The 23,462-nt window shown below is 38.6% G+C and overlaps 1 protein-coding gene across 1 annotated transcript in view; it reads right to left on the bottom strand.

Moving 5' to 3' along the window:
* CPB1 (carboxypeptidase B1) overlaps nucleotides 1–21,614 on the bottom strand; it is a 37,850-nt gene extending 16,236 nt beyond the window's left edge. Inside the window, exons 1-9 of the mRNA XM_005902434.2 lie at nucleotides 21,361–21,614; nucleotides 20,532–20,766; nucleotides 20,347–20,422; nucleotides 10,831–10,955; nucleotides 4,229–4,328; nucleotides 4,039–4,140; nucleotides 3,093–3,194; nucleotides 330–440; nucleotides 153–243 (exon numbers count right to left, since the gene is read on the bottom strand). Of these exons, the coding sequence (XP_005902496.2) occupies nucleotides 153–243; nucleotides 330–440; nucleotides 3,093–3,194; nucleotides 4,039–4,140; nucleotides 4,229–4,328; nucleotides 10,831–10,955; nucleotides 20,347–20,422; nucleotides 20,532–20,602 (778 nt within the window). The 5' untranslated portion in view covers nucleotides 20,603–20,766; nucleotides 21,361–21,614. The remainder of the gene's footprint in view (nucleotides 1–152; nucleotides 244–329; nucleotides 441–3,092; nucleotides 3,195–4,038; nucleotides 4,141–4,228; nucleotides 4,329–10,830; nucleotides 10,956–20,346; nucleotides 20,423–20,531; nucleotides 20,767–21,360) is intronic.
* Nucleotides 21,615–23,462: the final 1,848 nt, after the last annotated feature.

A 23,462-nucleotide genomic window follows, 5' to 3' on the forward strand; every position in this document is an offset into this window, starting at 1 on the left:
ATAAACTGGTTATTGTCTGTGCTTTTAGAAACCTGCAAATTAAAAGTATAAAATTTTATAGTTTTTCTTGTTTTTGACACTGTTGTGTTTTCCTGTTATTTTACTTCCTATGCTTTTCACGATGCAAGTGAAATGGTCAGCCTGATACTTACTACACCAACCAGCATCAAAATTTCTGTTGAGGTCTGTGCCAGTGCAACTAGATCCAGCTCTGGTGGAGCGGGTCTTCCTCCACATTCGGTTCTGAAAGTGCAGTGTGTGGTTAGGACAAGTATAACAGAATGGCTAGTTTTAATTTTATCAGCCCCTCTTAGTATTGGTTCTTATACCGTGGTCCAGGTGTAGATGTAGCCGTCAATATTGACCACAGGCAAGACATAAAAGTCTAGCTTGTCGAGAAATTCTGTCATGTGGATCTCACGTCCATAGGTCCGAACAGCCTGTGTACAAATTACAAAGCAGAATTTCATGGAAAATGGTATGCATTATGCACTGAAATTTACATAGACTGGACAAATGTTGACTCTGATAACAAAAGTGGTTACCCTTTTTGAGGTAGAGATTATTAATATTGATAAAAAGCAAATAGCAAAGTATTACTAATAGTTTTGATAAAAATCATTTCTGATTCTCTAAGTACTCTATTTTATCCACACATAACTCATTTAGGTATTATTTTTATTTTAACTTTTTAAAGATGGACAAAATTGTAATAAAATTAAAGACTTTTAAAGAACATAAATCCTTATTTCCTTTGAAATAGTAATTGCAATAACTTTTTTCCAAAGTTAGTAGGATATGAGAGTAAGGCCTATTCCTAGTAAGTAAGGAATGTCTGTGATGGCTTTACATGTTCCTTATACTATCATCTAAAAATTTGTTTAATTTTGATGAGACTTCTTGAAGATGGTTTCACTAGAGGAAGCGTCTGACATGGAAGAAGAATGAAAAGGCCTCCTCCCACTGTGAAGAGAGATCACTCTGATGGGTTTTGGAGAGGCTCTCACTAAGTCTCCAAATTGCATGATGATGGAAGTCTTCTTCTTACTCCCCTTTCTTGAGAAAGGAGCTCTGTTATGGGTCTAGCTCTTCCTGCTAAGTGATGTGGACATTTATGTATGAATGAAGGAGCTTATATTGATTTATTATATTCTCTTAGTCATAGTTCCTCAGCCCCAGGATCATACCAAATTTACCTTCAGCTCTTCCCTAGGCTTGCTTGAACAGATTTTAAAACATTTAAGGCTTCTATGTAGTAATGGTTTTTAAATACTCTTTGTGGCTCTACACATGTATGTTTATTAAAATAATGATAAAGCATGTGCTTTTTAGGTTGGAGGAGGTATAAAGTATGTTTTGTTGGTGGTCCATGATTGGAGGTAACCAAAGTAATGATGAAAGTTCTTTCTCCTAGAGAGCAGATGGTGAGTGTGCGTGCTAAATTGCTTCAGTTGTGTCTGACTCTTTGCAACCCTATGGACAGTAGTCTGCCAGGCTCCTCTGTCCATGAGATTCTTCAGGCAAGAATACTGGGGTGGGTTGCCATGCCCTCCTCTGGGGGATCTTCCCGACCCAGGGGTTGAACCCATGTCTCTTGCATCTCCAGATTCTTTGCCACTAGTGCCACCTGGGAAGTCCTGTAGATGGTGCAATAACTCACTGAAATGAAATGGTGCCAGTCGGACACATAACATGTCTAGAAACCAAGAACCTAACGAATAGACACAGAAAATGCTTTACACAAAAGAAAGTATATTGTATATAATATTCTTATATTTTTAAAGTACTTCAATATTTTAAATGTAATTTTACTTTTGAGATAATTTTAGAAACTTATAGAAAAGTTGCAAGTACAGGGAGTTCTCATATACCCTTCACCCAGGTTCCCCAAATGTTACCATCTTACATAACCAGGGTACAATGATCAAAGTGAAGGAATTAATAATGGGTACAGTACTATACACTATAGACTTTAATTCAGATTTCACTATTTTTTTTTTTTCACTAATGTCCTTTTTCTATTGTAGGATCCAATCTAGGCTTCCACATTGTATTTGGTTGTCATATCTCCTTAGTCTCTTCTTATCTGTGACAATTCCTTTGACTTTTCATTATGACTTTGACATTGTTAATGAGTACTACTCTGGGTATTTTACAGAAGGTCCCTCAATTTGAGTTTATTTATTTATTTTTTTAATGATTAGAAGGAGGTTGTGCATTTTGGGAAAGAGTACAAAAAAGATGGTTTATCTTCTTAGTACATAATATCAGGGGTTACATGATATTGATTATATCTTGCACTGGTGATGTTACTAGTGTTGTTAACCTGATCACTTGGTTAAGGTAGTCACTGCTAGGTTTCTCTACTGTAAATTTTGCTTGTGTAATATAGTATAATACATTTTTTGGAGAGATGCTTTGATGCTGCAAATAACCTATTTCTCTTTAAACTTTTACCCCATAATTTTTGTATCCATCTGTAGGTTTTCAGGACGTATTTATTATTATGGTGTTCTAATGATGGCTTTCTGTTTTGCTTATTTGTACATCCGTTAGTTGTAATTCTTCTATAAGAAAGAATTGTTCCTTCCTTTTCTTTCTTGACTGCATTATCTTTTTATATCATTTATGGGCTTATGGATATTTAAAAGGATTTTCACATATATCTTACCTTGACCTTTATAAAGGAGTGAAAAACAGTATCATTTACAGTAGGGGCTTCTATGTGTTATTTTCTTTTATTCTGAAGTATACATTGATTATTATCTAGGAGATAATGGTCAAGTTAGTGGATTACCCATGATCACACTTTTCAATGACCTGTTCACTGTACTTATTACCTGTTAGCCTTTTTCCCAAAGGTGGGTGAGAAAATTAAGATGAGTGAAATTCAAATAAATAGAATTTGCTAACTGTTTTTAAATTTTGCCTTATCAAGTTTTCTAGGTGACCTTTATGGCTTGGAACTTGGACCTATGATTTTTTTTCTGTGCTGCTATTCTCTTTTATTATAGCTAATTTATAAGGGATTGATTGAAATAAAAAAAAATACTTTCTACTTTGCTCTGTCAGTAACCATCCTACATACTGACCTCTCTGACAAACCACTGGCAAAATGCAGGGGAAATCCACTCTCTGGCATGGAAACCGCAGTCCATGAAAACGGCAGGCTTATTTGATCCAGGTTTGCCAACCTATTGCAAACAAAAGGAAAAGGAAGGCCCTGATTCATCACATTCAGAGGTTGACATTCACTGCCTGTCTGGGCTTTGGACTCCACTGGTGACACTTGACAACAACAAGATATATATTCCATGATTCAATTAAAACATAATACTTGCACAGTGTGTTCTTGCCTATAGACACAGTGTTTGAGCTGGAGGCTTACATGGCTGTTTGTTATTTTTATTAAGCTTGACAAGCTCATATTTTAAGAAGATGCTTGATTACTCTGTTTAATTGTACTCACATGGAGGTTATTTTCTATTGCTATTATTAGGTGACATGACCAAGACAACTGGATAAGTAATTAGAAGTAATCATGATTGTTGCTAATATTGTAAGTTTTTTTTCTTTTCTCCCACTTATTCCTTGTCTTTTATTTTCTTCATTAGAATTGCATGATAAAAATGGCATTAGAGGACAACAGTAACAAATTGTTGATATGCTGTGTAAAGTTGTCTGATAGACATGAAGTTTATGAACCTCTTTAGCAAATGGATTTGCAAACAACATCTGGGAGAGGAGAATTTCATCAAGGTAGATGATCATTTACATTGCTTACAGGAATGTGGCTAAATTTATAGGACTTCTCCTATTTTATTGCATTTTTTCCTTTTGGATAAATCAAAATAATGATTTAAAAATTCACACATGATAAAAGAATCTGGGTACTCTGTTTGATTCCCTGAGGGATTTAGGCAGAGAAAGAATTATAACAATGTTTGAGATGAACATGTCTGTGAAACAGATGTTACTGTTAGAATTCATTGATTTAAAGTGCTCAGACATGGCAAGGTTATGGTTAAAAAGGATTACCTTGAGGAGGTATATAGTGTTTCCTAAAAATGTAGTTCCGATAGCACTGCGAGAGATGAGGTCTGGATTTTCACTGGCGACTTGTTCAGTCCATGCCTCTATCTACCAAATGGAACCATTGATGGATTAACGTGACATTCTCAGTTCAGTTCTCAAGGCAATGTCTGTCTAAATCACATATACTTCATACCGTTTCCCAATTGTTGTACTTCTCGTAACTGTGTCCAGTAGCGCGGACTCTGCTATCAAACTGAGCCTCCAGCATGGATCTCAGGTTGCTTATCAATACCCTGTAATAAACCAGAGGAAGCGCTCCTGTGAACATAAGCATGTTTCCCAGTGAACATGTGCAACAACCCAGAGTCTCTACTCGTCAGATGTGTCCTCTGATTATGCTCTTCAGCTTGAGCTCCTTGTCTCAGAAAGTGAGTAAATCATTGAGAAGGGTACCAGAGAGTATGAGTAAGACAGGCTCTTCTTTGGCCCAAACTTGTTTGGCTGTCCTTGAACCTTAAATTTGAAAAATGATTTCCTTGGTATCTGGGGCACTCTGGGTCAGGGCCTTGGGCTGCCACACAAAAGCATGCCCTCAAGCCTACCTATGGTCTTTCTTGCTCAAGACTTCCCTTGTTTTAGCACTGAAAGTCCCATGTCCCAGTAACCTATTCATTCCCAGGAAAATTGGGACATCCAGTCACCTGAGGCCTTTTTTTAGATTTTGAGAAAAATACCTCAATGGGTGAAAATTCAGAAATATTAATAAGCTTATAAAGATTTATTAGACAAAAGAACACTGAGTTTAAAGTACTAGCTTCCGTTTGTCTTTCTTTTGGCGTGTTTAAAGTAATCTAAGAGTGGTCCTGTAGCAAGGTAATATGAAAATTGCTGACAGAAGTTTTGAGGCCTGCTATTTCCTAAAAATGATTATTCAGGTAGAAGTGTGTATTATGAGGCGGGGTGAAGGTGTGGGTATGTATGACTTTGACTTTGTAGCTTCTGAGTGGAAAGTGTATTTCGAAGGGACACAATTTTATGAGCATTAATGTCCTTGGTCATAGCAATGTAAACATTATGGGCAGTAGCTAGCTTGCAGAAACTTCTATTATCCACAGTCAAGCCTTGAAGTGTTTTTATCTGACACACGGAGAATTGTAGCCGCACATCAAAAGTCTTCTCCTCTGACTGCCCCAAGGGCATTCTGATGAAGTATGTCAGGGACATTCTCTGAACCTCCCTCCTGGCCTCTCCTTCATTTGGTTAACTTGGGCATGAACTTGCATCTGTTTATGGAAAAATGCAGTAAATCAATACTCAATGGTATTCATTTCCTAGCAAGAAGGAAACGGTCATAAGGTCTTAACTCTCTTAAGTAGTATTAAAAAAAATAAAATGGAAAAGGAGAAGAGTTTAAAATTTATTCTGTGGAAAGAAAATTTCCCAGTAAGCACAGCCATCAGTACTTTGTTAGTGTATTCATTTCTACGGCTGCTGTTAGCACAAACTAAGTGGCTTAAAACAATACGAATGTATTATTTTATGGTTTAAATCCAGCACAGGTCTCACTGGGGTAAAAATCAATGTGTCCACAGGGATATGCTCCTTTCTGGACGCTGCAGGGGAGAATCTGATTCCTTGCCCTTTATAGCTTCTAGAAGCTGCCCACATTCCTTGGTTGTTTGCCCTGCTCTATCTTCAAAGCCAGAAACAGCAGCTCAAGTCCTTCTCATGTTTCATCACTCTGACCTCCTCTTCTGCCTCTCTCTTCCCTTTGTAAGGACCCTGTGATTACTTTGGGCTCATCTAGAATGCTGCATTGTATGCTGTGCTCAGTGGCTCAGTCTTGCCTGACTCTTGCGACTCCTAGCCTACCAGGAGTCTGTAGGACTGCAGCCTACCAGGCTCCTCTGTCTATGGGATTTTCCAGGCAAGAATACTGACTGGAGTAGGTTGCCACTTCCTTTCTAAGGGATCCTCCCCACCCAGGGATCGAATCTGTGTCTCCTGCATTGGCAGGTGAATTCTTTACTACAATGCCAGCTGGGAATCCTATTTATTTAGAATAATCTACCTATTTTAAGTTCAGCTGCTTAGCAGCCTTAATTCCATAGCAACCTTAATTCCATCTACATTCTTAACTTTTCTTTGCCATTAACGTAACACATTCAGATGTTCTAGAGATTGGAATGTAGTCTTTTTCATGGGGTGGGGGGGAGTCATTCTGCCTGTTATGGTTAGGAACAATGATTATAATAAGTGTTATAATTAGTTAAGTTAATTATAACACCCATTTGGATTGTTAGGAAATAGGGTAGAATTAGAAAGAATCTAGAGTTAGAAATCAAAAGATCAGGGTCATGGTTTTGCCTCATATGTAGATTGGTTTTGGCAAAGTCATATAATCTTTGGGCCTTTCTTTCATAATTTTTATAGTGGGGTATTTGGTTAGCTGGTATTCAGTGTCCTTTTCAGTTCTAAAATGCAATAACCTGACTCAAATTCATAGGTCTTGGTCATTTATATAGATTTTTTCAAGGTTTATGAAAAAAAGTTAAACTATAGTAAAGTTGCCAGTTATGGGCTTCCCTGGTGACTCATACCGTAAAGAATCTGCCTGCAGTACAGGAGACCCAGGTTTGATCCCTGGGTTGGGAGGATCCCCTGGAGAAGGGAATGGCTACCTATTCCAGTATTCTTGCCAGGAGAATTCCATGGACAGAGGAGCCTGGCAAGTTACAGTCCATGGGGTCACAAAGAGTCAGACATGACTGAGCGACTAACACTTTCACTTTTTCACTTCACCATCTTTATAAACTCCAGGGAAGCAAGCGTCTAGAATAGAGATGGTTTAGGAAAATAATTTTCAAATGTAACTAAAAACTAAAAACAAGCAAAGCCAAAGCAAGCAAAACAAAAACCTTGAAAACTAAAAATCAGTAGGCAGAAACCTTTACGAAAACAGCTATATTCCAAGATCATCAATTTGAAAGAACAAATCCTGCCTGGTAAGTATAAGCTTCTCTAACAGAATGGCAAAACTAAAAATACAAGAGGAAATGGTCAATGACATCCACTTTCCCTTTATCAAGATTTTCCATTTTCAGTGAACAAGTAAAATAATCGCCTAGGTCACATGGCTTCTTAATGAGTGCCCAGAGAAAAGAAATCATAAATTAATTGCTCCCAGCCTCAGGACATTCAATAGATGTTTGTATCTAAGACCATAACCATGGTGATTTCTGACCTACCATGAACCAGCTCTAAATGGAGTAGGAAGTAGGGTTTCCACAGCATGTTGCAATATCTTTACTTTTTCATCCAATCTTCAGATTCAAATTATTTGGGAGAATAAGTGACTACTAGGAGGTTGGTGTTTTGTTTGGTACTAAAAGGAGACATTCTGTTAGAGTTATTATTATGTTAAATATTAAACATTTTCATCAATAATCAAAACAAAGAAGCATAATAAAACCAATTAGATTTAAGGTGACACCCAAGAGTAAAAGTGTCCTCTAGTAACTTACAAAAGACTTTCAGAATGAGGTTGAAATGTGGTGCTGAATTTTGCCTGAAGGTAGGGGATTGACCTTAAATGAGCCCTTCCAGCCCTATGATTATTTGATTTTATTAGATCTAGGATAAAGCACTACTTTAGCTATATTACAAAATATTATTACTAAATAATGAGCTTCTATTCCAGGAGATTAAAACAATGCCTCTTAATGTAACAAGGACTGCATTGCAGCTCCAAAGTACAGAGGCATGTATACTATTTTGTACTTTTGTATGTTTCTTTTGTAGCGCTATCCAACTTCTTCTTTTTTTTTTTTAAGTATGCATGCAGATTAGATAACAGACTCCCAACAAAGCAAGAAACACAATGTCTGAGAAGGAGAGAAATGGCAGTTTTCTCCCCCTTTTAGATTCCTGAAAATGGAGTATTTGGTCACTTCCTAGAATACACACCCATTGCCACTGAAGAACATTACTGTGTACACATTGTTATCCAAGGACACTTCACTATTCAGATCTGCAATATGCAGAAAAATGTTACAGATAGAGAGCAACAATCAGTCTCTTCCTGGATTGGGTAGGACACAAACCCACCACAAGTTTCTGTCAATGTTCAGAAATGAGATTTACACCATCCAATTCTTAGTCTTTGTGTACCTAGGGTACAACATAAGCATTTAAAAATATAGTTATTTTTCTTGGTGCACACATTTTGAATTTTTTCCCATGGTAATTCAGAATCTGATTAAAACTACCAACTGATGCAAGTCTTGGTGAAGAGAGCTAGAATCACTGAAAAATCTGAAAAGCTGTTTTGGTGAAACGTGTGCAGTAAATGGTTCCTGTTACATAGAAAGTGAAAGTGTTAGTCGCTCAATTGTGCCTGACTCTTTGTGACCCCATGGACTGTAGCCAGCCAGGCTCCTCTGTCCATGGGATTCTCCAGGCTAGAGTGCTGGAGTGGATTGCCATTCCCTTTTACAGAGGATCTTCTCGACCCAGGGATTGAACCTGGGTCTCCTACACTGCAGGCAGATTCTTTACTGTTTGAGCCACCGGGGAAGCCCGTTATACGGAAAAACTGAAAATTCTTGCTGGCAGGAAACCATCTAAATACACATTAGCTACCATATAAGGTAATAATGGGATGCCCAGGGACTGCTTGCAGCCCTGGCAAAGATAATGCTGGTGTGCTTCTACAGGATTTCTAGGGACTTATTATTACTTAATATTTAGAAAATTATAAGCCACTAATGTGCTAAGCAAAAGTTAACAAGATCTTAGTCCTCAGGGAACATCCTGTGTTCTACATGAGACAGCATTCATACACAGTTCCCCAAAAATTTACCTGGTCTAAAAGTGCATGAATTTTCTACCTGCAAAAAAGAGACTGATACGTGATTAGAAGCTGTTCTACCACTTTGTGATCTGAGTAGAATAAGGACATCAATTCAAGCCACTAGGGTTAGCTTTGGAGAAGGCAATGGCGCCCGACTCCAGTACTTTTGCCTGGAAAATCCCATGGACGGAGGAGCCTGGTAGGCTGCAGTTCATGGGGTCGCTAGAGTCTGACACGACTGAGCGACTTCACTTTCACTTTTCACTTTCATGCATTGGAGAAGGAAATGGCAACCCACTCCAGTGTTCTTGCCTGGAGAATCCCAGGGACGGGAAGCCTGGTGGGCTGCCGTCTACGGGGTCGCAGAGTCGGACACGACTGAAGCGACGCAGCAGCGGCAGGGTTAGCTTATGGTCGCTGATCTTCCTTTTGTTTTTCTTGGAGGCTTTTAAAGAAACTGTCATCTTTTTGAATATTATTGAAGGCTCCTAAAGGCTAGAATTTTAGAAGTCCTTCCTAGTGTACTGAAAAGAGCAAAATATCACAGACATGAATCTCAATCACATTTCAAAACTTACTGTGTTATATCTTCCTTTTAAAAAGATAGTCAATTTTTACGGTCACATTTTGACACTTCCCTCAGGCCAAAGCAGATAGCTCAGCTGTGTGAAGCATGATGATAGGGTTAAACAAAACAGTTTCTATTGACCTTTAAAAAATGTATAAGTCCCTTTTTATATAGTAGTACAAATAGTAAAATAACAGCATTCACAACGATAACAATGTCAGTTAAAATTTATTTATATATTGTTTAGTTTCATCTTCACAACAGCCCTTTGAAAGTGGTGTTATATTTATCTTCACTTCATGAAAATATGATTCTAAGGATCCTTTCTTTATAAAGACAAAGAAACTGAAGCTTAGAAAGGTTAAGCAAATTATCTAATGTCACACAGCCAGGAAGTTGCAGACTCAGGATTTCAGTCTTGTGTATTTTTTTCCCGAAGCATTTACTTGTTACATTATGCTTCACCACTTCTCCTGATGGAGGTGAAAATTTTACAGGTGATAATTTTGATATCTTTACTGGCATAAATACTAGTATATATTTTTAAGATGTAAATAATAATAGAAAATTTTTGTTAAAATTATGTAGGTCTGTTTCTCAAAATGTAATGGAGACTTGTGCTTGTGGTTGGGGATTGTTGGGTAAATATTTGGTGGTTCAGAACTGGAGCTGGAGACTGTCTCTTTGCTCCTTGCTGACCCACTCTTTGGAGGAAAAACTCTGCTTTAGACTAAAGACTAAAGTTGAATTTTTCTACTTTAGTCATTTAGTTTAGTTATTTCCACCTTCCCTCAAATGAAGAGGGAGGGAAGTTCTAAGTCTAAGTATCAAGTCTGTTCTCTGCCTAGAGTGTCATTTTTTTCCTTGTCTTGTCTGGCTAACTCATCAGTCTTTTAATTATCAGCTGAAGGCTCCTTTCCTAGTGTGGCCCTCTGTGATCCTTCAGCTTTATCTATTCCCCTGCATCTCTAGCTCTTCACTCTTCTTGACATGTATTAAAGGTATTTTCCTCTGAAGGGGGTGAGTCCTATCTTTTTCCCCAGCCTTTATTATATGATAGATTGGCGCTCACTATCTATTTGTTGGCTCAACAGATGGACAACTGCCTTCACTTAGGAGAACATTGAAAACTAGGATCAGGTCAAATATCTGGCTAAAAATTTGGGATTCTAGAGCCAAGCCTGTTTTTATTAGAGCAATAACTCAACACGAAGTCTCTCAGGCCTAATGTCATAAGACTTGAAATTCAGGTCCAGCTCTGCTGTGACCTTTGTGTGGGGCCCTGAGGAGGCCATTGTCTTGGTCTTATTGTTGTCTCCCTGGGGTGAGAGCATACATGACAGAGAGTTTTCATAACCATAAAACATAAGCTTACTCATATCGTAGTCCGTTCTGCCCCAGAAAGTCTTCCACAGCGACAGTATCTTCTGCTTTAACACGGAAGTCCACTGTACTGTGAGGTTTGACTTGTGTGACCGAATCTGGTTTCCAGAAATCCATCTGAACAAGGAATAAGACATATTGTATTGGACACCAATAATTCAATGGGTGAATCACCACTAGTGAGCACACTACCCCAGTGGATTATTATGAATCAAATTATCCATGAAATCTCTTATAAATATCACCTTTATTTGAGTGGACAAAAGTTGGGACCAAGTAGTTGGATGTCAATAAAAGTGTTTACACACACATACATACATAGCATTAATTGTCAACAAGCATGAAGAGGGTATGATTATCTCCCATAATGGTAGTTACTTGCAGTGTTCTATAACTGCTCTTTTCTCTTTATTGATTTTCTAGAACAGTTGCTTATTGGTGATAGCAGTGTTTGTGGTAATGGATATATGTGATAAATGAATGATGCTGAATTACCTGGAGCCCAAAATTTAATAGAAATGAGGCTTTTCCTTTTACTTTTTAATGAATTCATTATATGAGTTTCTCTTGGAACTCAGTGCCATACAGATCACATTAATGTGGGAACTAGAGCATCCCTGACCTATGGAGGATCGATCAGGGAGGAAAATTGTAACTTTCCACAGTGGTCATCTTGGCACCACGGACAGAAACAAGCTAGTCTCAAGAATCCAATAGTGTGCTGACATTTTCATTTGTTCAATTATTTGTCAACAATAACTGAGGACCTACTATGTGACAGATTTTATTTTCTTGGGCTCCAAAAGCACTGTGGATGGTGACTGCAGCCATGAAATTAAAAGATGCTTGCTCCTTGGAAGAAAAGCTATGACCAACCTAGACAGCATAATAAAAAGCAGAGATATTACACAAAGGTCCGTATAGTCAAAGCTATGGTTTTTCCAGTAGTCATACACGGATATGAGAGTTGGACTATAAAGTTCAGTTCAGTTCAGTGGCTCAGTCATGTCTGACTCAATAGAAGACCCCATGGACTGCAGCACGCCAGGCCTCCCTGTCCATCACCAGCTCCCGGAATTTACTCAAACGCATGTCCATTGAGTCGGTGATGCCATCCAGCCTTCTCATCCTCTGTTGTCCCCTTCTTCTCCCGCCTTCAATCTTTCCCAGCATCAGGGTGTTTTCCAAGGAGTCAGTTCTTCACATCAGGTGGCCAAAGTATTGGAGTTTCAGCTTCAACATCAGTCCTTCCAATGAATATTCAGGACTAATTTCCTTTAGAATGGACAGTTTGGATCTCCTTGCAGTCCAAGGGACTCTCAAGAGTCTTCTCCAACACCACAGTTCAAAAGAATCAATTCTTTGGCTCTCAGCTTTCTTTACAGTCCAATTCTCACATCCTTACATGACTACTGGAAAAACCATAGCCTTTCCTTGACTAGACGAACTTTTGTTGGCAAGTAATGTCTCTTCTTTTTAATATGCTTTCTAGGTTGGTCATAACTTTCCTTCCAAGGAGTAAGCGTCTTTTAATTTCATGGCTGCAATCACCATCTGCAGTGATTTTAGAGCCCCCCAAAATAAAGTCAGCCACTGTTTCCATATCTATTTGCCATGAAGTGATGGGACTAGATGCCATGATCTTAGGTTTCTGAATGTTGAGCTTTAAGCCAACTTTTTCACTCTCCTCTTTCACTTTCATCAAGAGACTCTTTAGTTCTTCACTTTCTGCCATAAGTGTGGTGTCATCTGCATATCTGAGGTTATTGATATTTCTCCTGGAAATCTGACTGGAGAAGGGAATGGCAAACCACTTTATAATTCTTGCCTTGAGAACCCCATGAACAGTATAAAGAAGGCTGAGCACCAAAGAACTGAATCTTTTGAACTGTGGTGTTGGAGAAGACTCTTGAGAGTGCCTTGGACTGCGAGGAGATCCAGCCTATCTATCCTAAAGGAAATCAGTCCTGAATATTCGTTGGAAGGAGTGATGGTGAAGCTGAAGCTCCAATATTTTGGCCACCTGATGCAAAGAACTGACTCACTGGAAAAGACTCTGATGCTGGGAAAGATTGAAGGCAGGAGGAGAAGGGGATGAGAGAGAATGAGATGGTTGGATGGTATCACTGACCCAGTGGACATGAGTTTGGGCAAACTCTAGGAAGTAGTGAAGGACAGGAAAGTCTGATGTGCTGCTGTCCATGGGGTCGCAAAGAGTCAGACATGACTGAGTGACTGGAGAACATCAATAAAAACAACTATGTGCCAGGCTCTGCACCTGAGACTAGGAACACACACATGAGCAATTCAAACATGGGGAGATTTTAGAGGCAATTATGCATAAAGGTAGGATGACATATTTGATAATTCTGATGTTTTTCTTTGTGGATGTGTGGTTTCCAATCTCCTTTTTACCTTGGGAAAATATTAACCACGGACATCCTGCCTCTAACAGGTCTCTGATTTTCTGTTCTTTCCTTGAGCTGAATAAAGGCCTAGAAGCCTAAGGTGACCCTGACATTGGATCATTCTCTGCTCTTTGTCTCCCCAGTACCTGTTCAGATATTTATGAGCTAATCTCAGGCTAGAGATGTGGCAGGTGGTGATATTTAGGATTGTTGCTTTGGAACTTGGGAGTTTGGGCAGACTTAGAGGTTGTTAAATAGAAACTGATGATGTAAGATATTAAGATGACTCAATTTTAGATATGCCTGTGGAGAACCCAGTTGCCTATCTCCTGTCCTGGTAGTTTTCCAGCTACTGCAGATGTCTAGAGGATGCTGAATCATGAGTCAGGGTCATAGGGAATGTCAGCACAGTGGGAGGTGGGACATTAGGATTACACAGGAGGGATTTCGGAAGAAAGAGAGTGAGTGTGGTTGTCATTAAGTTGCTGAAAGGAAAGAGTATTGATAATTTGATAAGGATTGGCTACAGAATGTTATGAGAAGATAAAGATGAGAGGTTAAAAGATAGTGAAGGAAGGATAAAAGCTTATCATGATAAAGATAGAGAAAGCAAGAGCTGGTGATGAATTCTAGTTAGCCAGGACTATAGAAAGAAGGGCCATGAAGACAAGCACATTATAGGAGAAGTTTTTAGAAGTTCACTCTGGGGCTTCTCTGGAGAATGAGAATCCTCCTGCCAATTCAGGAAACAGGGGGTTCGATCCCTGATCCTCAAAGTTCCCCCATGCCCCAGGGCAACTAAGCCCATGTACCACAACTACTGAGCCTGTGCTCTAGAACCCAGGAACCTCAACTACTGAGCTCATGAGCCACAATTACTGAAGCGCATGTGCCCTAGAGCCTGTGCTTGTCAGCAAGAGAAGCCACTGCAGTAAGAAACTCGTGCACTGCAACTAGAGAGTAGCCCCGACTAAACGCAACTAGAGAAAGCCCCTGCAGCAATGAAGACCCAATACAGCCAAAATAAAAAAATAAACAATACCAAAAAGTTAACTGAATGTGTGTTCTTCATAAATATCTGTCATTCCATGGTGGGATGGAAGAGGGAGGTGTTTCTTGGTTACAGACACAGAGGTTTAGAATTGGTAAAGAACATAAAGTTGTCCAAGCACATGTAGGCAATTAGACAGTGCCCTACTCGTACAACCCTGGGATCTTTTAGTGTTGCTCAGGAGACTCTTCACTGCCAAGATCTACATATCTGTGCTTGAAAGCTCTCCCAGAACTGGAAAAGGCCTAACAGCTCGCAGCAGGCAGGAGCTGCCAAAGAAGCACTTTCCAGAGAATTGCTTAATCAATGACCCTAGAAAGTAAGTGTCTAAATATTCCAATTCTCTCATTTCTCAGGTGGGATAATTTTGAAGTGTGTGGTTTGCACCCTTTCCTAGAGTTTCTCTGTAGGATGAAGCTCTACTCATCCTCTATGCTAGCCGACTTTGTAGTGTCCCTTCTGTTGGCTGCTCTCCCTTCTCTGCATCACTCCTCACTTCTCTACCCAGGCTCTATACTTTCCAAGTGAAATCTGCCATTGAATCTTTGTCTAAGGATCTGGTCTGGAAGAACCTATATTAAGATGTTAGCTTTCAACCTAGAGTAGCACAACATCCTTGGTGATGGTTCTAATACAATCTTGAATATGTCTAGTACTGCTTCAGAACAGCCTAATTGCCTTATAGATAGTTTTCTTTTTGGTATTAAATTGAAAGTTGCCTTTCCTAATCTTTTAACCTCTTGTCCATCTGTCTTGGCTCTGCCAAATACTGGTGTGTGTATATATATAGCATGGATGTGACAGTTGGACTGTGAAGAAGGCTGAGCACCGAAGAATTGATGCTTTAGAACTGTGGTGTTGGAGAAGACTCTTGAGAGTCCCTTGGACTGCAAGGAGATCCAACCAGTCCATCCTAAAGGAGATCGGTCCTGGGTGTTCTTTGGAAGGAATGATGCTAAAGCTGAAACTCCAGTACTTTGGCCACCTCATGCGAAGAGTTGACTCATTGGAAAAGACTCTGATGCTGGGAGGGATTGGGAGCAGGAGGAGAAGGGGACGACAGAGGATGAGATGGCTGGATGGCATCACCAACTTGATGGACGTGAGTTTGAGTGAACTCCGGGAGTTGGTGATGGACAGGGAGGCCTGGCGTGCTGCAATTCATGGGGTCGCAAAGAGTCAGACACAACTGAGTGACAGAACTGAACTGAACTGATACATACACACATATAAAAAAAAATATATATGTATTACAAATGGGATAGAGAAATCTCATAAACATGTTTGACAAAGTACTTGCTGACCTAACCTGAGGTCCCTTAAAACCTTCAGTTTGGTAAGGAGAAAATTGGTCAGCAAACATACTGACATCCAACACTAAGGAGTCCTATAAATATGATGGAGACTTACTAACCTGGGCTTAGTAACCAGTGCTTCTTAAGAGACATGGAGTCAAAAATCAGGAAGATCATAGCCCCAAAGATGTTTTTAATGCATTAAGTATGGTTACAAATGGAGAAGGCAATGGCACCCCACTCCAGTACTCTTGCCTGGGAAATCCCATGGGCGGAGGAGCCTGGTAGGCTGCAGTCCATGGGGTCGCAAAGAGTCAGACACGACCGAGCGACTTCACTTTCAATTTTCACTTTCATGCATTGGAGAAGGAAATGGCAACCCACTCCAGTGTCCTTGCCTGGAGAATCCCAGGGATGGGGGAGCCTGGTGGGCTGCCGTCTATGGGGTCACACAGAGTCGGACACAACTGAAGCGACTTAGCTTAGCAGCATGGTTACAAATAATAAACTTAAAACATTAGCATGAAGAGACCTGGGCTTAGTAACCAGTGCTTCTTAAGAGACACTGAGCCAAAAATCTGGAAGATTATAGCCCCAAAGATGTTTATAATGCATTAAGTATGGTTACAAATAATAAACTTAAAACATTAGCACAAAAGATATATATATATATATATATATATATATATATATTTTCAATAATTACCAACACTTTGTGAGTGAGATCTATGTTTATAATATGGAGGCAGAGCAAAATATATGATCTGAACTGTGGGGAATTGAATTATAAGTTAAGGAGTTGCCACTAGTGGCAAAGAATCCACCTGCCAATGCAGGAGACACAAAAGACACAGGTTTGATCCCTGGGTTGGGAAGATCCCCTGGAGTGGGAAATGGTAACCCATTCCAGTATTCTTGCCTGAAAAATTCCGTGGGCAGAGTAGTCTGATGGGCTGCAGTCTGTGGGGCCACAAACAGTCAGACATGGCTGAGCAACTGAGCACATACACACACACAGAGATACACAGATTGAAGTTATAAATTTATAAATCTGCGTATCTGAGTAACAAAGAACCATAAAGAATATTTGTTGGAAGATAAAGGAATAACTTTAAGTGATAGCACTGTGAGAATGTCAACTAAACCATCCATCTGGCTAATAACCAAAGAGTCCGTCCTAAAATGTGATACAAAACCAATGCAAAAGCAAGATAAAGTAGTGTATTCACCCTAAATTCTTTTGGGAATAAGAAGGACATGCAAACAAATTAATAATTATGTTGGAGAATTTCTATTCTTCACATATTTACACATAGTTGTTTCTTCACATTGTGTTTGACTGTAAATTCAGCATAGGATTAGTTCTTCATTTATCTTGATGGAATTTTCCTTTCTTGTTGGAAGAGGCGATAACTTCTACTCTAGGTCTAGTTCCAGACAGTGGGGAGGAACTTACAAGTATAATAGGAGTGATGGAACATTAGAAGACCGTAACAATGTTACTTTGGTTGTGTACCTGAAGCTAGAAAAACAGAATTCAGGAAAAAGTATAGAGAGAAGGGGATAGGTTTTGTGGTGAATGCCTCTCATAAAGAAACAAGGAAGTAAAATAAAACCTTTATTATACAATTAAATATGAAAAGAGGGAGGGCTACTAAAGTCCAGTGTGGTCACAGGTCTCTTCAATACATTCAACTTTTAAAAGGACATGTTCAAAAGCTGGGAGGAAGGACACATGGCCAAGGATGAATACAAAGACTAGATGCCCTTGTAATGATTTTATCAGGAAGGCTACAGTCCAGAATATGCTATACTTGCAAGATTACTAAGAAGAGTAAAACCTTTTTTTCAATCATATTGAAAATAGAATGAATAAAGAAGAAACATGCTGTCTCTTGGAGCTAAAGCATAATGTTTGCAGCTGAAGAGACGAAGTAACCTTTTTTAACTCTTGTGTGGCTTTTGTCTTTTCTAAGGAGTTACACTATCTCTTATTTTTTCCTACTTCTAAAGATGAAATTTCTAAAGATGAAATTACCCTAAGTAAATAATTTTTCACATGTTAGGATTTTAGCAGAAATACTTTCTGTGGAAAGAGAACTTTGAGGCCCAGGGTAGATAAGGAGAGAAGGGATTATACCGGTCATGTAAATTACATTCAGAATCCTGGATCTCATGGTGCTCATAATAACATACACATAGTTTTTACTATGTAAATTCTTTCCAAGTGTTTTACTTATATTAGTTCTTTTAAATCTCACAAAATTCTGTAAGGTAGATGCTCTTATTCTCCTTATTTGACACATGACGTGGTTGAGACCCAGAGAGGCATCCAAGGTCCAGCTAGCAAGTGGTAGAGTCAGGAATTGAACCCAGGAAATCTGAGTCCAGATTCTCTGCTCTTGACTACTAGAAAATACTGTATTTTAGGTAACTAAAAAGGCAGAGGATGTGACTGCAAACTTTTTCTCAGCAATCTTAGAGGAATCGGAGCTTGACAGGATTGCTGAAAAGTGGAGGGGGCATGTCTTGGATTTCATCAACAAGAAGACAGGTGAATCTCAGAAGCAGGATCTCCCAGGGCCCGGCATGGATAGTAGCAAAGTTAACTGGAAGCAGATGGGTTATGAATGCTCAGAAAAGGGAGCCGTGATCCTTGGGAGCCAGCATGGTGTACAGCAAGAGTAAGTCAAGCCCAATTAACTTCATGTGATGATTGAAAGAAAACACTAGCCTGCCACAGTGCTCAATCGGGATCTTAGCAAAATGTTTGACCAAGTCTCTATATTTACATTCTTCTTTGTAAGCTGGAAAGCACAGTGTTAGCTGTAGGTAACACCACAGTAACATGGATAGGAGAGAAAACTCATCTGAGATGTGTTGATTTATCAGTCACTTTCAGTCCTTACTTAACACTGCATCTGGCATACTGGAGACTCTTGATAAATAGATATTAAAAGAATGAATCATGGAAGATGCCTCTAATTCTGTACTGATCCTTTACTTAATATTTTTACTCTATCCATGACAAAGGTAAAAGTTAAGAGGACAGGTTTATCAAGCTTGCTGGTGATGTGAAGTTAGGGCAAATTATTTCCCTGAGTGAATTCATTTTTAAAACTGTCTCAGTATGCAATAAAGATAATTTTTAGCAGACTAAATATATAATAAAATCCTGCATTTAGGTTAAAACATCAATTAGGCAAGTATAGAAGGAAGAATACCTTGCTTCATGTGAGAGGGTGATGCATGTGAGAAAAAAATACCCTGATAGCTTTGATCGGAATTAGGTTTACTATAAGCTAAGAGCTTTCTAACTGTTCAAGCTGTAAAAAGAATTTTATACCCCATTAGTAAGTGTCTGCTTTACAAATGAAAGCAGACAGTGGCCCCACACTATGTATTAATCAGAGTACACCTGGAGGTCCATTGTCCATTCTGAGAGCTACATTAAAAAAAAATGAAATATAGACAGAAAGATTAAGCTATGTCCAGAAGTGACCAGAATGACCAAGAGTCTGTAAACCCGTGCTAAGAGTATTGATAAATCTCAGAAGTGAGACAGTGTTTGACTCAGCTAGGTCCAGTGGGTCACAGTTAAGGTAGTTTTCAGCTCAGTGTAATGGTTTGAATGGTTTGTAAGGCAAATGCTACTTTGAAAAAGAAGTATTCCTACTATCCTTGGAAGTACTCAAACAGGTTTTATTAGGGCTAGCAACCAGAGATGCTATTTCTACCAAAAAAGTTCAAATTTAAGTGAAAGCCTGCAATAGATGACTTTAAATTCTCTTTCAGATCTAACTTTCTGAATCTGTTTCAGTTTGTGACACTCTCTACCTTTTTTCCCCCTCCACATCTTAAAAGCTAAAAAGATAACTATAGAAAGATAATGGATGGATAGATAGATAGATACTTAGGAGCTGATAGAATGTTTTGGTTTTTATATTAATGAAAAGACAGCATTGGATCAAGTAAACTATTAATGGTCTACAATAGCTCCCTGCCACTTATATATATATATATATATATATATATACACACACATATATATATACACACACAATATATATATATATATAGACATATATATATATATACACACATACACTTATATATATATATATAAAATTTAAAATATCAGTTTTAATCCCATAATACAGTAAATAAAAAAAAAAGTAGCCTAGAGATTTTGGTTTCTTAATAGTAAAATAAAAATCACTCATGACTTTTCATCATTTTTACCCCCTTCAAGTCCTATCATTAAGAGGGCCTGAATCAAGGTCATGAAAACTCAAGCTGTTTGATTTGGAATGAAAGAAAATCAAAGAGAACAGATGATACATGGGATGTGGAAATGACTTTCAAGTTGGACCAAAGCCCAGTTTTTCTGTAATATCCAAGTTGATCATTTTTCTCTTTTGACTTAGAAGGGAAGTTGCTATACATAAGATGTTCTTTGACCTTTGCAACAATTTTGACTCATCCAGTTGTCATGCTCAGGCAGCTCTTTAAAAAGTTACCCTAGATTTATAATACTGTAGGGCTTATGGCAATCGAATTTAGGCAGACAAAGATGGCATGGTGGCACTAAATGTTTTTCAAGTTTTTATTTCTTGCTACAAAAGTGCGGTAGTTAATATTTCATGTCATTTTTCCCTTAATGGAATCACAGTGCAATCTTAAGATTTTAAAAAATAATCTAAGATTTTTAAAATATTGTTATAGGAAACCTATAAGCATAGATTGGCATTTACCTGCCTGGTGCTGGCCAACTCATGGAGTAAGCTGATGTGATTTTCATCTTCAACATGGACACGGAACACCTTGTCACTGAACAATGAGATACAGAAGAAGAAGAGAACATTTAAAATTGGGTAATGTGTTCAAATTTTTTGGTTAACAAGGAAGGACTTGCTAATTTAAGCCGTAGGCTACTTACCCTTCAAAGTGCTCACCAGAATGATGAGCAGATGCTAGGGTCACGGTCACGAGAATCAGGAACGCCAACATTGTGCCTGACTAGGTCTTTTAGGTAGGTTTCACCTGCTTTTATAATCCGGGGTGTTCTCTGTGTTCTGATTGCAAATAGGCACTGTCAGATCTTGATTAATGGTTTTCCTAGTATGGTTGCCTTGGTAGCTGTGTAAAGTCTAGAATTCTATCTCTCCCAACACCTGTGGAAACAGAGCAAATAATATGAACTCAGCCTATCTAATTTGGATGTCAGACCTTGAATATCTGGAGGAAAGGAGCTTTTTACATTTTTTTTTATAAAATGCTATTTTAATTTTATTATTTCTGAATACATGGGGTCTTTGTTGCTGTGTGCAGGCTTTCTCTAGTTGCAGCGAGTTGGGGCTACTCTCTTGCTGTGGAGCACGGGATGTAGGCACTCCAGCTTCAGTTGTGGCGCACAGGCTTAGTTGCCCTGAAGCATGTGGGATCTTCCTGGACCAGGGATCCAACCCATGTCCCTTCATTGGCAGAATGAATTCCATTCATTGGATTTTTTGTTTACTGCTGAACCACTAGGGAAGTCCCAAGAAGTTTTAAATAAAATTTATTTTGTAGCCTTTAATTTTTTTTTTTTGATTTGAGAAGTACATACAACAAATTCTATAGATTTAAGTATAAAGTTTGGTGAGTTTTGAAAAATGTATATACCCATGTAATAAACATCCCAGGATCCCAGTCAAGGTATGGAACATTTTCATCACCCTAAGAAGTTCCTTGGAGAAGGCAATGGCAACCTACTCCAGTACTCTTACCTGGAAAATCCCATGGACAGAGGAGCCTGGTGGGCTGCAGTCCATGGGGTCGCTAGGAGTCAGACACAACTGAGCGACTTCACTTTACTTTTCCCTTTCATGCATTGGAGAAGGAAATGGCAACCCACTCCAGTGTTCTTGCCTGGAGAATCCCAGGGACAGGGCATCCTGGTGGGCTGCCGTCTGTGGGTCGCACAGAGTCGGACACGACTGAAGTGACTCAGCAGCAAGAAGTTCCTTTGAGCATCTTTTCAATCTATTTCTGTACTCCCCTCAGGTTACACTATTCCTATTTCTAGCTTGGTGTATTAATTTTGTCTGTACTAAAACTTGATATAAATGAGATTATATGGTATACATTTCTTTGTGTCTGGTTTCTTTCATTCGTGATAAAGTTTTTGAAATTGATTAGTGTTTTGTTTTTATTATTGTTTTCTTCCTTTTTATTAGCAAGTTATATTTTATTGTACATTGCAGTTTATTTTCCTGTTGGTGGATATTTGTATTGTTTCCAATTTTGTATTATTATGAATTAATCTGCAATAAACCTTGTATGCAAGTCTTTCTGTAGGCATGTGTTTTCATTTTGCGGGGGATAGGTTACATAGCTATTGAAGAATGTGCTGTGTGCAAAGTCACTTCCCTCATGTCTGACTCTTTTGCGACCCTCTGGACAAGCTCCTCAGTCCATGAGGTTCTCCAGGCAAAAATACTGGAGTAGATTCTCATGCCCTCCTCTAGGGGATCTTCCTAACTCAGGGATTGAACCCATGTCTCTTATATCTCCTGGATTGGCAGGCGGATACTTTGCCACTGTTTAAAGCCCCTAATTTAATAATGGAATTGCTAAATAATAATGCAGGTGAGGATTTCAAACTCTAAGATTCTGACAAACATTTTTCCTCAGTGGTTGTATCATTTTAAGCTTCCACTAGCATCCAGTTATTCTGTATTCTCTCCAATGTTTTGGTAGTATTAGTCTTTAATTTTGGTAATTTTAGTGAGTGTGCAGTGGTATCTAACTGTGGTTTTAATCTGTATTTCCTTGATGCTGATGAAGTTAAACATTTTGTCATGCATTGTTTTGGCCATTTGTAAATCCTATTTGTGAAGCATCTATTGAAATCTTTTGCCTTTTAAAAGAAATGGGCTGTTTGCCTTTTTATTATTATTATTATTTTTTTATAATTTGTGTTTTTTACATTTTCCAAAGAAATCTTTGGCTATCCCAAGACCTCAAACATATTTGCCTGTGTTTTCTTATAAGAGTTTTGTGGTTTAGGTCATTATGCATGATGTAAAGTGTGGATAAATACATTTTAAAAAAATATGATAACCAGTAGATACAGTACTGTTTGTTGAGAAGGCTTTTCTTTCCCCATTGAATCACAGTTGGTGTCTGTCAAATTCATTTGGCCATATATGTGCAGGGTAATTTCTGGACTTCATATTGTGTTCCACTGATGTATTTCTCTAATTTCATACAACCATCACAAGGTCTTTATTTTTTTAATTTTTATTTATTTATTTTAATATAAATTCATCTATTTTAATTCAAAGCTAATTACTTTATAATATTGCATTGGTTTTGCCATACATTAACATGAATCCACCATGGGATTCCGCCATCCTGAATTCCCCTCCCGCCTCTCTCCCCATCCCATCCCTCAGGGTCATCCCAGTGCACCAGCCCTGGCACCCTGTCTCATGCATTGAACCTGGACTGGTGATTCTTTTCACATATGATAATATACATGTTTCAATGCCATTCTCCCAAATCATCCCACCCTCGCCCTCTCCCACAGAGTCCAAAAGACTGTTCTATATATCTGTGTCTCTTTTGCTGTCTCACATACAGGGTTATTGTTACCATCTTTCTAAATTCCATATATATGCGTTAGTATACTGTATTGGTTTTTCTTTCTGGCTTACTTCACTCTGTACAATAGGCTCCAGTTTCATCCACCTCATTAGAACTGATTCAAATGCATTCTTTTTAATAGCTGAGTAATATTCCATTGTGTATATGTACCACAGCTTTCTTATTCAGTCATCTGCTGATGGACATCTCGGTCGCTTCCATGCCCTGGCTATTACAGACA

Source organism: Bos mutus, chromosome 1 (genome assembly GCF_027580195.1).
Source record: "Bos mutus isolate GX-2022 chromosome 1, NWIPB_WYAK_1.1, whole genome shotgun sequence".
In the NCBI taxonomy this organism is placed as follows: Eukaryota; Metazoa; Chordata; class Mammalia; order Artiodactyla; family Bovidae; genus Bos; species Bos mutus.